Source organism: Pituophis catenifer, unplaced genomic scaffold, assembly GCF_029215685.1.
Source record: "Pituophis catenifer annectens isolate HBS135680 unplaced genomic scaffold, rPitCat1.0.hap2 SCAF_15, whole genome shotgun sequence".
Lineage (NCBI taxonomy): Eukaryota > Metazoa > Chordata > Lepidosauria > Squamata > Colubridae > Pituophis > Pituophis catenifer.
This window is the reverse complement of record NW_027256895.1, coordinates 12,765,378-12,778,027: the sequence shown is the minus strand read 5'-3', so window position 1 is coordinate 12,778,027 and position 12,650 is coordinate 12,765,378. Positions and strand designations below refer to the sequence as shown.

Here is a 12,650-nt window from a genome sequence, read left to right as displayed (position 1 = left end):
AGCCCGGCTTGCTGAAATAAAAAAGTCTTCAGAGCCCGGCGGAAGGCACGGAGGTCCGGGATCAGTCGTATCCCTGAGGGTAGCTCATTCCAGAGGGCGGGTGCCCCCACAGAGAAGGCTCTTCCCTGGGGGGTCGCCAGCTGACATTGCCTGACCGACGGCACCCTGAGGAGGCCCTCTCTGTGGGAGCGTATTGGCCGGTGGGAGGTTATCGGTGGCAGAAGGTGGTCTCGTAAATAACCGGGCCCTAAGCCATGGAGCGCTTTGAAGATGAGAACCAATACCTTGAAGCACACCCGGAAGACCACTGGAAGCCAATGCAGCTCGCGCAGGAGAGGTGTCACGTGGGAGCGCCATGTCACCTCCATAAGTACCTGTGCGGCCGCATTCTGCACCAGTTGGAGCCTCTGAGTGCTCCTCAAGGGGAGCCCCATGTAGAGAGCAGTATCCCAGTATTTGAGGGACTGCCACAAAGAAGAGAGGGTCAACTTATTTTCCAAAGCACCAGAAGGCAGGACAAGAAGCAATGGATGGAAACTAATCATGGAGAGAAGCAACCTGGAATTGAGGAGAAATTTCCTAACGGTGTGAAACTATCAACCAGTGAAACAGTTTGCCTTCAAAAGTTGTGGATGCTCCATCACTGGAGGCTTTCAAAAAGACACTAGAGAACCATTTATCGGAAATGGTATAAAGGGTCTCCAGCTTGAGCAGTGGGTTGGATTAGAAGTCCTCCAAGATCCCTTCCAACTCAATTATTCTTGTTTCCTAAGAAGCTCCCAGAATTCTCAGCCATATTCAAAGACCATATGTTCTGTCCCCGTACCACGCACGCACCCCCACAGACGGCCCGGAGTTAATAAGCCACACGACAAAACTCTTTGATGATAAAGCTGGCAGCAACCCAGTGGCTAGCTGCCAATTCAGACTTTACTCACTCAAAACAAAGATTAGACTGCACCATTCCGATAAAACAGGCAGAGTGTCAATAATACAAGGATTAGTCCAAATGCAGTCCGATAAAGCAGGCAAAGTCCAGTAACACAGAGATCGTGGAGTATTTCCAGTTTTTGCTCGTCACAAACTGAACCGGCCACCACACCCACATTTATACCCTGTGGGGTGTGGTCCAGTGACTCAGCTAATCTCTGGCACGCCTTCCCCTCTGCTGTGCACACTTCTCCCTGCGCCTCTCTCGAGGGTCCAGCCAGCACTTATCTTCCTCGTCGCTGTCCACCTGTGGCTGCGGGGACGTGCTTGGCTCTGAGCCTATCTTTTGGTCTTCAGTGTCCTCCGGAGGCATTGCCAGAGAGGAGGGTCCTGGAGAGGGAGGCCTTGCCAACTCCTCCCCCTCACTCTCAGAGTCTGCATCTGTTGATAGCCCAGGCTCAGGCAACGGAGCCACAACACCATATTGGATTCTAGGAATTGAAGTCTACATCGCAGGAGAGTACCCAAGTTGGCCGGTGACTGTCGTAGGATTAGCGTGGATGATTGTCCTTGGTTGATGGGATGAACGTTAAATAAAATCTAAATTCTTAGACAGTTCCGCTTAAAGCACGGTGTTTTGTAAATGTAAGATTTCTTTCGGATTTGGAAAGCTCAGAACTCATTGAAGGACCAAGCAGTGTCTGTGTAGCTTCTAGAAGTTTTGGGTGCTGCAACATTTGAGGTTTTTAAGAAGAGATCAGACAACCATTTGCCTGAAATGGTATAGGGCCGTGATGGCGAATCTTTTTGGGACTGGGTGCCCAAACTGGAACGCGCGTGCATGCGTGTGCATGCGTGCGCTGGAGCAGTAGTGAAATCCAAATTTTTTTTACTTCCAGTTCTGTGGGCGTGGCTTGGTGGGCGTGGCAGGGGAAGGATACTGCAAAATCTCCATTCCCATCCCACTCCTGGGGGAAGGATACTGCAAAATCTCCATTCCCATCCCACTCCTGGGGGAAGGATACTGCAAAATCTCCATTCCCATCCCATTCCAGGGGAAGGATACTGCAAAATCTTCATTCCCATCCCATTCCAGGGGAAGGATACTGCAAAATCTCCATTCCCATCCCACTCCAGAGGAAGGATACTGCAAAATCTCCATTCCCACCCTACTCCTGGGGGAAGGATATTGCAAAAATCTCCATTCCCACCCCTCTGGGGCCAGCCAGAGGTTGGTATTTGCCGGTTCTCCGAACTACTCAAAATTTCCGCTACCGGTTTTCCAGAAACTGTCAGAACCTGCTGGATTTCATCCCTGCGCTAGAGCATCGGTAATCTGAAGACCAACGGGCTGGCGCACGCATGCCTGTTTTTTGGCTGTTTTCTGGGCTCTTTTCCGGCCATTCTTTGGGCTCTTTTTGGGCTGCTTTTTGAGCCAAAAGCGGCCCTGAAAATGGCCTGAAAAACGGCCTGGTTTTTGACCGTTTTCAGGCCATTTTACGGCGCTCCTGCACCCATGAAGACTAGCTGGCTAGTGTGCTGGAAACCAGAAGAGCAGCTGGCAATGGCACGCATGCCCATAGAGAGGGTTGTGCATGCCACCTCTGGCACGCGTGCCATAGTTTTGCCATCATGGGTATAGGGTTTTCTGCTCGAGCAGGGGTTGGACTCAGGGGTGAAATCCAAATTTTTTTACTACAGGTTCTGTGGGAGTGGCTTGGTGGGCGTGGCTTGGTGGGCGTGACAGGGGAAGGATACTGCAAAATCCCCATTCCCACTCCACTCCAGGGTAAGGATACTGCAAAATCCCCATTCCGTCCCCACTCCTGAGGGAAGGATATTATAAAATCTCCGTTCCCACCCCACTCTGGGGCAAGCCAGTGGTGGCATTTGCCGGTTCTCCGAACTACTCAAAATTTCCGCTACCGGTTCTCCAGAACCTGCTGAATTTCACCCCTGGTTGAACTAGAAGACCTCCAAGTTTTCTTCTGACTCGGTAATTCTGCTGGAAATTTTTGTTGGCAAAAATTGACAATTGGTTAGTAATGGACCTCTGAACCACATTATGGGATCCTTCCTTCCTTCTGACACAATATTTTTTTTTGCTCCACAGCTGTTACTGAAAAACTGTCTACAACTTTTGGCCCTGTTGGGAAAACTTTAATTAAACACTCCATCCCAATGGCGAATTCATTAGTGTACAGCTTTTCAATCTGGAAAAAAACCCTCATTTTGTCTTCACTGCAATTTGTGACATCACCTCCCGTATTTCTTTCAGGTTGCCTAAGTCTATACAAGGAAAATGATTACGATGGAGCCCATCAAGACTTTTGGATTGCTGGTGGATGGTGACCGCTCATTTGTAAGCTTTTACTCCCCAATGCACTATCGTACCTGAGATACCTTTACTGAACAGATTGTCTTCAGAAAAAGTGAGTACATAACTATGATTGGCACACTAGCATGGAGATAGCTGCAAAGATGTGTACAAGGCTTAGAGGTAAATAAAAATAACAGAGTAATAGAGATGTAAGGGACCTTAGCGGTCTGCCAATCCAGCCTCCTGTTCAAGCAGGAAATCTCAGAGAGAGAGAGAGAGAGATGGTTATCCAACCTCTTCTTAAAAACCTTCAGTGTTGGCACAGCCACAAATTCAGGAGGCAAATCATTCCACGGATTAATTGTTAATAGGTTGCTTCTCTCCTTGATTAGTTTCCATCCATTGCTTCATGTCCTACACTCAGGTGTTTTGGAGAATAAGTTGACCCCCACTTCTTTGTGGCAGCCCCTGAGATACTGGAAGAGTGCTATCATGTCTGTCTGTCTGTCTGTCTGTCTGTCTGTCTGTCTGTCTGTCTGTCTGTCTCTCTCTCTCTCTCTCTCTCTCTCTCTCTCTCTCTCTCTCTATATATATATATATATATATATATATATATATATATATATATATATATATATTATCTATATATCATCTCTCTCTGCTCCATATCTGTCTGTGTGTTTATCTATCTATCTATCTATCTATCTATCTATCTATCTATCTATCATCTATCTATCTATTTATCCATCCATCCATCCATCTATCTCAACATCATCATCATCTGTCTGTTTATATATCTATATCTCTATTATGCATATCTATCTATCTATCTATCTATCTATCTATCTATCTATCTATCTATCTCATCATCATCATCACCCCCATCATTAATTGTTTATATATCTATATCTCTATTATGCATATCTATCTATCTATCTATCTATCTATCTATCTATCTATCTATCTATCTATCTATCTATCTATCTATCTATCCATCCATCTATCTCATCATCATCATCATCATCATTATCTGTCTGTTTATATATCTATATCTCTATTATGCATATCTATCTATCTATCTATCTATCTATCTATCTATCTATCTATCTATCTATCTCATCATCATCATCACCATCATCATCTGTCTGTTTATATATCTATATCTCTATTATGCCTATCTATCTATCTATCTATCTATCTATCTATCTATCTATCTATCTATCTATCTATCTATCATCTTTATCTATTATCTATCTATCATCTACTCCATGTGCTCTTCAGGTTGAAAAGATCTGGAAACAGCAAGGTGTACATTTGAAATATTGAACCAGAGCGCTATATAGACAAGGCAGAAACCGAGGCAGAAATTTGCAGTAGCAAAAGTGTGTTTTTCTCGACATGCCTGAAGCCTGAATTCAGTCAGCAGCCTCAAGAAGGAAGAGAGACTTATATATTTGTTGGGGATTTTACCAGAAACTTATAGTAAAGAGAATGTATATTTGATTATCCATATAATAACTGCAGCTAGGATTGTATTTGCACAAAACTGGAAAAGTCAAGAGATGAGAATGTGATTAGGAAAATATTAGAATGTGCAGAAATGAATAGATTAACACTTGCAATCAAATAGAAGGAACAAACTGAATATTATATTGTATGGGAACTATTTTACCGATGGCTAGAGAATAAATATGAATATGTGCAGAAATGAATAGGTTAACACTTGCAATCAAAGAGAAGGAACAAACTGAATATTATATTGCATGGGAACTATTTTACCGATGGCTAGAGAATAAATATGAAATTCAGAAATAAAAGTAGATTAGTGAAATATGGAAAATATATTAATAGAATTAAATAAGCTAAGAAGAGAATTATTACAGTATTAGATATGCTATATATAATCAGTATTAAGAATAGTAATTAAGAATAGACAATAATGATATGGCTGTAAATTTTAATTGGTATTGCACAAGACAAAAAAATTTAATTTAAAAAAAAAGAAAAAAAAAGAAGGAATAGTCTTTGACCACATCAATTGAAAATCTGAACAGCTCCTTGTAGGAAGACTTGATAAACATATCACAGTCTTTTGAAGTAATCTGACAATGTGCAGAAAGGGCTTGTGTGTGTGTGTGTGTGTGCGCACACACAAAGAGGACTTTTAATTGTAGACCTGAAGCAGTGGAGGGAATAGCCCAGACCTTAACCCAATTGAAAATCTATGGAGCCGACTAAAGAAACTTGTTAGTCAGAAGCGGTTGTTAGTTACTACCGGTTCTTGTGAACCGGTCTGAGCCGGGGGCAACCCACCACTGCTGCAGAACTAAAAGACTTGGTCACTCCATGGGAAGATGTTGTAAAGTCGTAATTCATGCTAAATTACCCAATGAAGTATTAACTGACATGGTGATAATTTTTGCATATCTCCTTTTTTCTACGGTGATAATTTTTGTATCTCTCGTTCTTTTCTACATGTTTCACTTTTCTTCTTTCTACTGTAACTGCTATGCTAATAGCAAATCCTTCATAAAAGTTACTGCATTACTATTAATCTTCTCATCGTTCCTATCACCCATCTCCTCCCACTTATGACCGCATGACTGTAACCTTGTTGCTGGTATCCTTACGATTTATATTGACTGTTTCCTAATATGATTTGATTGCTTATTTGTTCCCTATGACTATCATTAACCATTGTACCTTATGATTCTTGATGAATGTATCTTTTCTTTTATGTACACCGAGAGCGTATGGACCAAGACAAATTCCTTGTGTGTCCAATCACACTTGGTCAATATGAGTTCTCTTCTCTTCTCTTCTCTTCTCTTCTCTTCTCTTCTCTTCTCTTCTCTTCTCTTCTCTTCTCTTCTCTTCTCTTCTCTTCTCTTCTCTTCTCTTCTCTTCTCTTCTCTTCTCTTCTCTTGGGGGCCCGAAAACCCTAATAAGCAGGTATATACAAAACAATATGCAGGCTATTGCTATAATGCATTGTAAGCCGCCCCAAGTCTACGGAGAAGGGCAGCATATAAATTGGACTAATAAATAAATACATACATACATACATACATACATACATACATACATACATACATACATACATATTCTCTTCTATTCTCTATTCCATTCCATATATTCCATTCCATATTTTCTATTCTATTCTATTCCATTCCATTTCATTCCATTCCATATTCTGTTCTCTATTCTCTTTTCTTTTCTCTTCTGTATTCTCTATTCCATTCCATTCCATTCCATTCCATTCCATTCCATTCCATTCCATTCCATTCCATTCCATATATTCTATTCTATTCTATTCTATTCTATTCTATTCTGTTCTATTCTATTCTATTCTATTCTATTCTATTCTATCCTATTCTATATTCTATATTCTCTTCTCTTCTCTTCTCTTCTCTTCTCTTCTCTTCTCTTCTCTTCTCTTCTCTTCTCTACTCCTCTCTTCTCTTCTCCTCTCCTCTCCTCTCCTCTCCTCTCCTCTCCTCTCCTCTCCTCTCCTCTCCTCTCCTCTCCTCTCCTCTCCTCTCCTCTCCTCCGTTCCGTTCCGTTCCATTCCATTCCATTCCATTCCATTCCATTCCATTCCATTCCATTCCATTCCATTCTTTTCTAGATTAAATTATATTTCCATTGATATATAATTTTATGGTACTACTTTAAAAAAAGTGGTGTTATTAGCTAGTTTTAGAAAATATACTTTTTCCAAAAGGTTTCCACAATTCTGGCCACTACTGTATATCCCATCTGCTACTGAAGTAAGAAAGTGGTGATGGGGGTATATATTCATATTGAGGAATGGTTTATTGGTATGTATTTCTATGTTTGTAGATTTGGAGGTGTTCTGAAGCAAACATATTATTTCTCTCTATTTAGGTTGAAGGTGTGGACTTCAATCTATCCCACTCCAATGTCAGCGTTCAACCAGACCGTGACTCATTTTGTGTTCTTGGGACTGACTGATATCCGGAGTCTGGAGCTGGCTTTGTTTGTCATTTTTTTCATCATCTACCTGCTTATTTTAATAGGGAATGTCCTCATCATAGTGACGGTGGCTTCTGATCGGTGCCTCCACACCCCCATGTACTTCCTCTTGGGGAACCTCTCTTTGATTGACATCTGCCATTCATCTGTCACTGCACCCAAGATGCTGCTTGACACCTTCCTCTCCCAGAAGGTCATCTCCTTCGGGGGATGTGTGGCTCAACTCTTCTTCCTCCACATCTGTGCCTGTGCTGAGATCTTCCTCCTGACTATCATGGCTTATGATCGTTGCGTTGCCATCTGCTACCCATTGCATTATGTGAAACATGTCAACCTGAAGATTTGTGCGTACTTGGTGGGCGGTTTGTGGGTGGGCGCGACTGTCCATTCCCTGGTCCAGACTGTTCTCACTGTTCGCCTCCCTTACTGTGGCCCAAATGTCATAGATAGCTTTTTCTGTGATGTCCCACCGGTCATCAAATTGGCTTGCACTGATACGTACTTCACCGGTGTTCTTATCGTATCGAATAGTGGCATGATCTCCTTGGTGTGCTTCTTGGCCTTGGTGACTTCCTACGTCATCATCCTGTTCTCACTGAGGAGACGGACGGCTGAGGGCCGTCGCAAAGCTTTCTCAACCTGCAGTGCCCACTTACTGGTTGTGGTCTTGTTCCTGGGGCCATGCATCGTCCTCTACAGCCGCCCTGCTTCCAACTTCTCCTCAGACAAACTGATAGCTGTCTTCTACACCATGGTTACTCCTCTCCTCAACCCTGTGATCTATACCCTGAGGAACGAAGAGGTAAAGAAGTCCATGCAGAAACTCTGGCTCCGGAAGAAGATATTTTTTACAAGGGGATGAGTTGGCCAACTAGCTTGACAAGAAATAGGAGAAGACAAAGGCAAAAATAAAAATAAAAAAAAAATTGGACAAAAATACACCTTGGATAGAAAAAATGGTAAAGGAACATATAGACCCGTGATGGCGAACATATGGCATGTGTGCCACAGGTGGGATTTTCGGGCCTTCGGGGCCCACCAGAACTACGGAAACAGGCTATTTCCTACCTCCAGAGGACCTCGGGGGGTGGGGTCTGGAAGGCCCGTTTTTCTCTCCCCCCAGCCTCCAGAGCCTTTCTAGGAGTCTGGGGAGGGCAAAAACATCCTTCCCCAACCCCCTGGAGGCCCTCCAGAGGCCAGAAATGGCCCATTTGCCAACTTCCAGTGGGATCTGAAGGCCCATTTTTTTGCTGTCCCAAGCCTCCAGAGCCTTTCTAGGAGTCTGGGGAGGGTGAAAACGGGCTTCCCCATCTCCCGGAGGCCCTCTGGAGGCCAGAAATGGTCCATTTGCCAACTTCCGGTGGGACCTGAAGGCCCGTTTTTTGCTGTCCCCAGCCTCCAGAGCCTTTCTAGGAGTCTGGGGAGGGTGAAAACGGGCTTCCCCACCCCCCGGAGGCCCTCTGGAGGCCAGAAACGGCCCATTTGCCAACTTCCGGTGGGACCGGAACTTCCTGACATGCGATGGCAAAAAGGCTAGCCATCACTGATGTAGACTTTAAACCAGAAATATCCCTGCTGGGTATCATACCAGAAAAATATAATAAAAGGGGATATGTACTTAATACTACATGCATTAACAACGGCTAGAATTACATTTGCACAACACTGGAAGAAAATAGAGATCCCTACAGAAGAGAATGTAATAAAAAAAAATATACTAAAATGTGTGGAAATGGACAGATTAACACTTAAAATCAAAGACTTTTTGACTTTTTGACCATTTTTCACCATTGTCGCATCTCTACGTCCACCTATGGTTTAAAATTCAGATGCTTGGCCACCGACTCATATTTATGACTGTCGTGGGGGTCAACCAAATCACCTTTTGCGACCTTCTGACAAGCAAAATCCAGATTCCGTGTTACCAACCGTGTTACTAATTTAACCACCTTAGCGATTCAATTAACAACAGTGGCAAGAAAGGTTGTGAAACGGGGCAAAATTCACTTAACGAATGCCTCACATAGCAATGGAAATTTTGGGCTCAATTGTGGTCGTAAGTCAAGGACTTCCTCTATTTAATGGTGTAGCGGTTCAGACCGGTTCAGGAGAACCGGTAGAGGCAACATGCGGGTGGGGCCGCCCACCTGCCTGGGCGCAATCCCGTCCTATATTGCTGTGTTTTGTGACGCTGCATGCATGGTGGCGGATGGGGCGTGTGCGCTCACATTTCCAGTGCTGGGCGAACTGTTTGCTATAGTATATTTATTTTATTTATTTTTATTTATTTTATTTAATTTCTATACCACCCTTCTCCTGCGGGACTCAGGGCGGTGTACAGCCAAGATAAAACATAGCATATAAAATTTAAAAAATAATTTAAAAAACAATTAAATAATTTTGGCCCAAGTTTAAAACAACCCAATTAAAACCAAATTCAATTAAAAACTGAGAGGATGGGATCAGGCCAGCCCAGCTAGATGGAATAAGTGTGTTTTCAGGGCCCAATGAAAAGTCCGGAGGTCTGATATCGTGCATATCTCAGGGGTAGGTCATTCCAGAGGGCAGGTGCTGCCACAGAGAAGGCTCTCCCCCTGGGGGTCGCCAGCCGGCACTGTCTGGCCGACGGCACCCTGAGGAGGCCCTCTCTGTGTGAGCAAACCGGTCAGTGGGAGGCTATTGGCGGCAGAAGGCGGTCTCGCAAATACCCCGGCCCTAAGCCATGGAGCGCTTTAAAGGTGGTCATGAATCCCAGCTCTGGTGTAGCTATAGCAGAGGTGGTATTCAGCAGGTTCTGACCAGTTCTGGAGAACCAGTAGCGGAAATTTTGAGTAGTTCGGAGAACCAGTAAATACCACCTCTGACTGCCCCGCCCCCATCTATTCTCTGCCTCCTGAGTCCCAGTTGATCGGGAGGAAACGGGGATTTTGCAGTAACCTTCCCCCGCCATGCCCACTAAGTCACGCCCATCAAGCCATGCCACGCGCACAGAACCGGTCGTAAATTTTTTTGAATCCCACCACTGAGCTATAGCATTGGAAGATGGAATCTCAAGCAAGATGGAATCTCAAGCAAAATGGCCCCATTTTGCATTTGAGGCCCAACTGAAAAAGGCTGTTTGAGGCATTGACTTGCCTTTTCTTTTTCTTCCTCTTTCCCCTTCCTTTCCCCCACTATTCCATTCCCTTTTTCCTTCTCTAATTTCCCTAACATTTGCTTTTGTATTCTCTTTGTATGTTATATTATAAACTAATAAAACGATATACATAAAGAGAAAGGCTGTTTGAGCAAGAAAGGAAAGATGGAATAAAACATAGCACCAAGGCTGAAAGAACCTTTCTGTAGGTTTATTCTCCAGAACTGTAAGAAAAACACATTATTTTATTCATTTATTTATTAATTTTATTTCTATACTGCCCTTCTCCCGAAGGACACAGGGTGGTGTACAGCCTGATTAAAAGCACAGACAAACAAAATTTTAAAATAATTAAAATTATTAAATAATTGGCTCAATTATAAAACCCCCAAATTTAAAATCCTATATTTAAAACCAATTAAAATCTTTACATTGATAGCCCGGCCTGGCGGAACAACAAGGTTTTGAGGGCACAGCGAAATACACGGAGATCGGAGATCTTACGCAATTCCGGGGGCAGTTCATTCCACAGGGCTGGGGCTCCCACAGAGAAGGCCCTCCCCCTGGGTGTCGCCAGCCGACATAATTTGGCTGATGGCACCCTGAGGAGACCCTCTCTGTGGGAGCGGACTGGCCGGTGGGAGGCTACTGGTGGCAGAAGACGGTCTCGAAGGTACCCAGGTCCAATGCCATGGAGCGCTTTAAAGCGCTCCATGTTGTTGTTGTTGTTTTTTTCATTCAGAGAAATAATTATGATATCTCTATTGGAACTTCAGTAGCAGCTGCTCCATCTTAGCTGTATGATGGGCCCAAACAATCAGCGTTGCCCATAAGCTATGATAATTTGTCTAGTTCAGGGTTGTGATTGACCTTATGGGGGGAGGGGTGTGTGTGGCCAGAGTGGGCATGGCCAGCTTGATATCACTCATGTTGGAGGTGCCTGTAGTGGCCCAAGCGGTTTGCAAGTGAAAACAAGCTCCCGAGCTCCGTTTTCAGTTGCGATGGCCTCTTGCAACTCTCTGTCAGTGAAAACGGAGTTCGGGAGGGCTGCATGAGGCCCCCCCCGGGTGCCGTTTTCACTGGCAGAGGCACTGCGGGCCGGTCCTTTGCTGTTTCCAGGGGGGCCCCACTGTTCTCCCCCCCAACTACAGGTAGTCCTCGACTTACAACTGTTCATTTAGTGACCGAGGGCCGATGGCACTGAAAAAAGTTTCTTATGACCATTTTTCACCGGCCATTGCGGCATCCTTGTGGTCACATGATTAAAATTCGGCATGGATTTCTGACAGTTGCAGTATCCTGGGACGGTCAGTTCACCTTTTGCGACCTTTTGACCAGCAAAGTCAATGGGGAAGCCTGATTCACTTAATACATTAACTTATATAACTGAATTATTTATTTTTTGATATTTGAATTCTTTAACAATCGAGGCCAGAAAAGTTGTAAAATGAAGCAAAATTCATTTAACAACTGTCTTGCTTAGCTATGCAAATTTTGGGCTGAATAGAATAGAATAGAATAGAATAGAATGGAATGGAATGGAATGGAATGGAGTGGAGTGGAGTGGAGTGGAGTGGAGTGGAGTGGAGTAGAGTAGAGTAGAGTAGAGTAGAATAGAATAGAATAGAATAGAATAGAATAGAATAGAATAGAATAGAATAGAATAGAATAGAATAGAATAGAATAGAATTATATTTACATTTGTATCTTCATTTATGGATACAATAATTTTATTTTTGTCTTGTGACTCAAACCATCCTGCCTCAGGAGGCCCTTACATATTTTGAAGATGATCACATATGTGATTGTCTCTCATCATTATCAAATGAGCCAGTTTCTCTCCTCCAGATCCTATGGGAAATTTGGATCTGGCTCCAGATCCTCTCTGTGTATCTGGGAAGGGCGAAAACAGCCTTTCCCACTCCCTTGGAGGCCCTACAGAGGCTGAAAGGGCCCATTTCCCGACTCTCGGTGGGACAGGAAGTGACGTTTTTTGCTGTCCCCAGCCTCCAGAACCTCTCTAGGAGTCTCTAGGAGCCTCTCTAGGAGTCTCTGGAGGTTGGGGACAGGAAAAAACGTCACTTCCTGTCCCACTGGGAGTCGGGAAATGGGCCCTTTCAGCCTCTGTAGGGTCTCCAAGGGAGTGGGAAAGGCTGTTTTCGCCGTTCCCAGATACAGAGAGAGGATCTGGAGCCAGGTAAGAAAGAAAAATGGGCCTTCCCCACCCCACCCCCAGGCCCTCCAGAGGCAGGAAACAGCCTGTTTCCC

General features: G+C 44.0%; 1 protein-coding gene across 1 annotated transcript; it reads left to right on the top strand.

Moving 5' to 3' along the window:
* The first annotated feature begins 7,172 nt into the window (after positions 1-7,172).
* LOC139324577 (olfactory receptor 4E2-like) lies at positions 7,173-8,108 on the top strand. Its single transcript, XM_070954294.1, has one exon. It carries the CDS (start codon positions 7,173-7,175, stop codon positions 8,106-8,108), a length of 936 nt encoding a protein of 311 aa, XP_070810395.1.
* Positions 8,109-12,650: the final 4,542 nt, after the last annotated feature.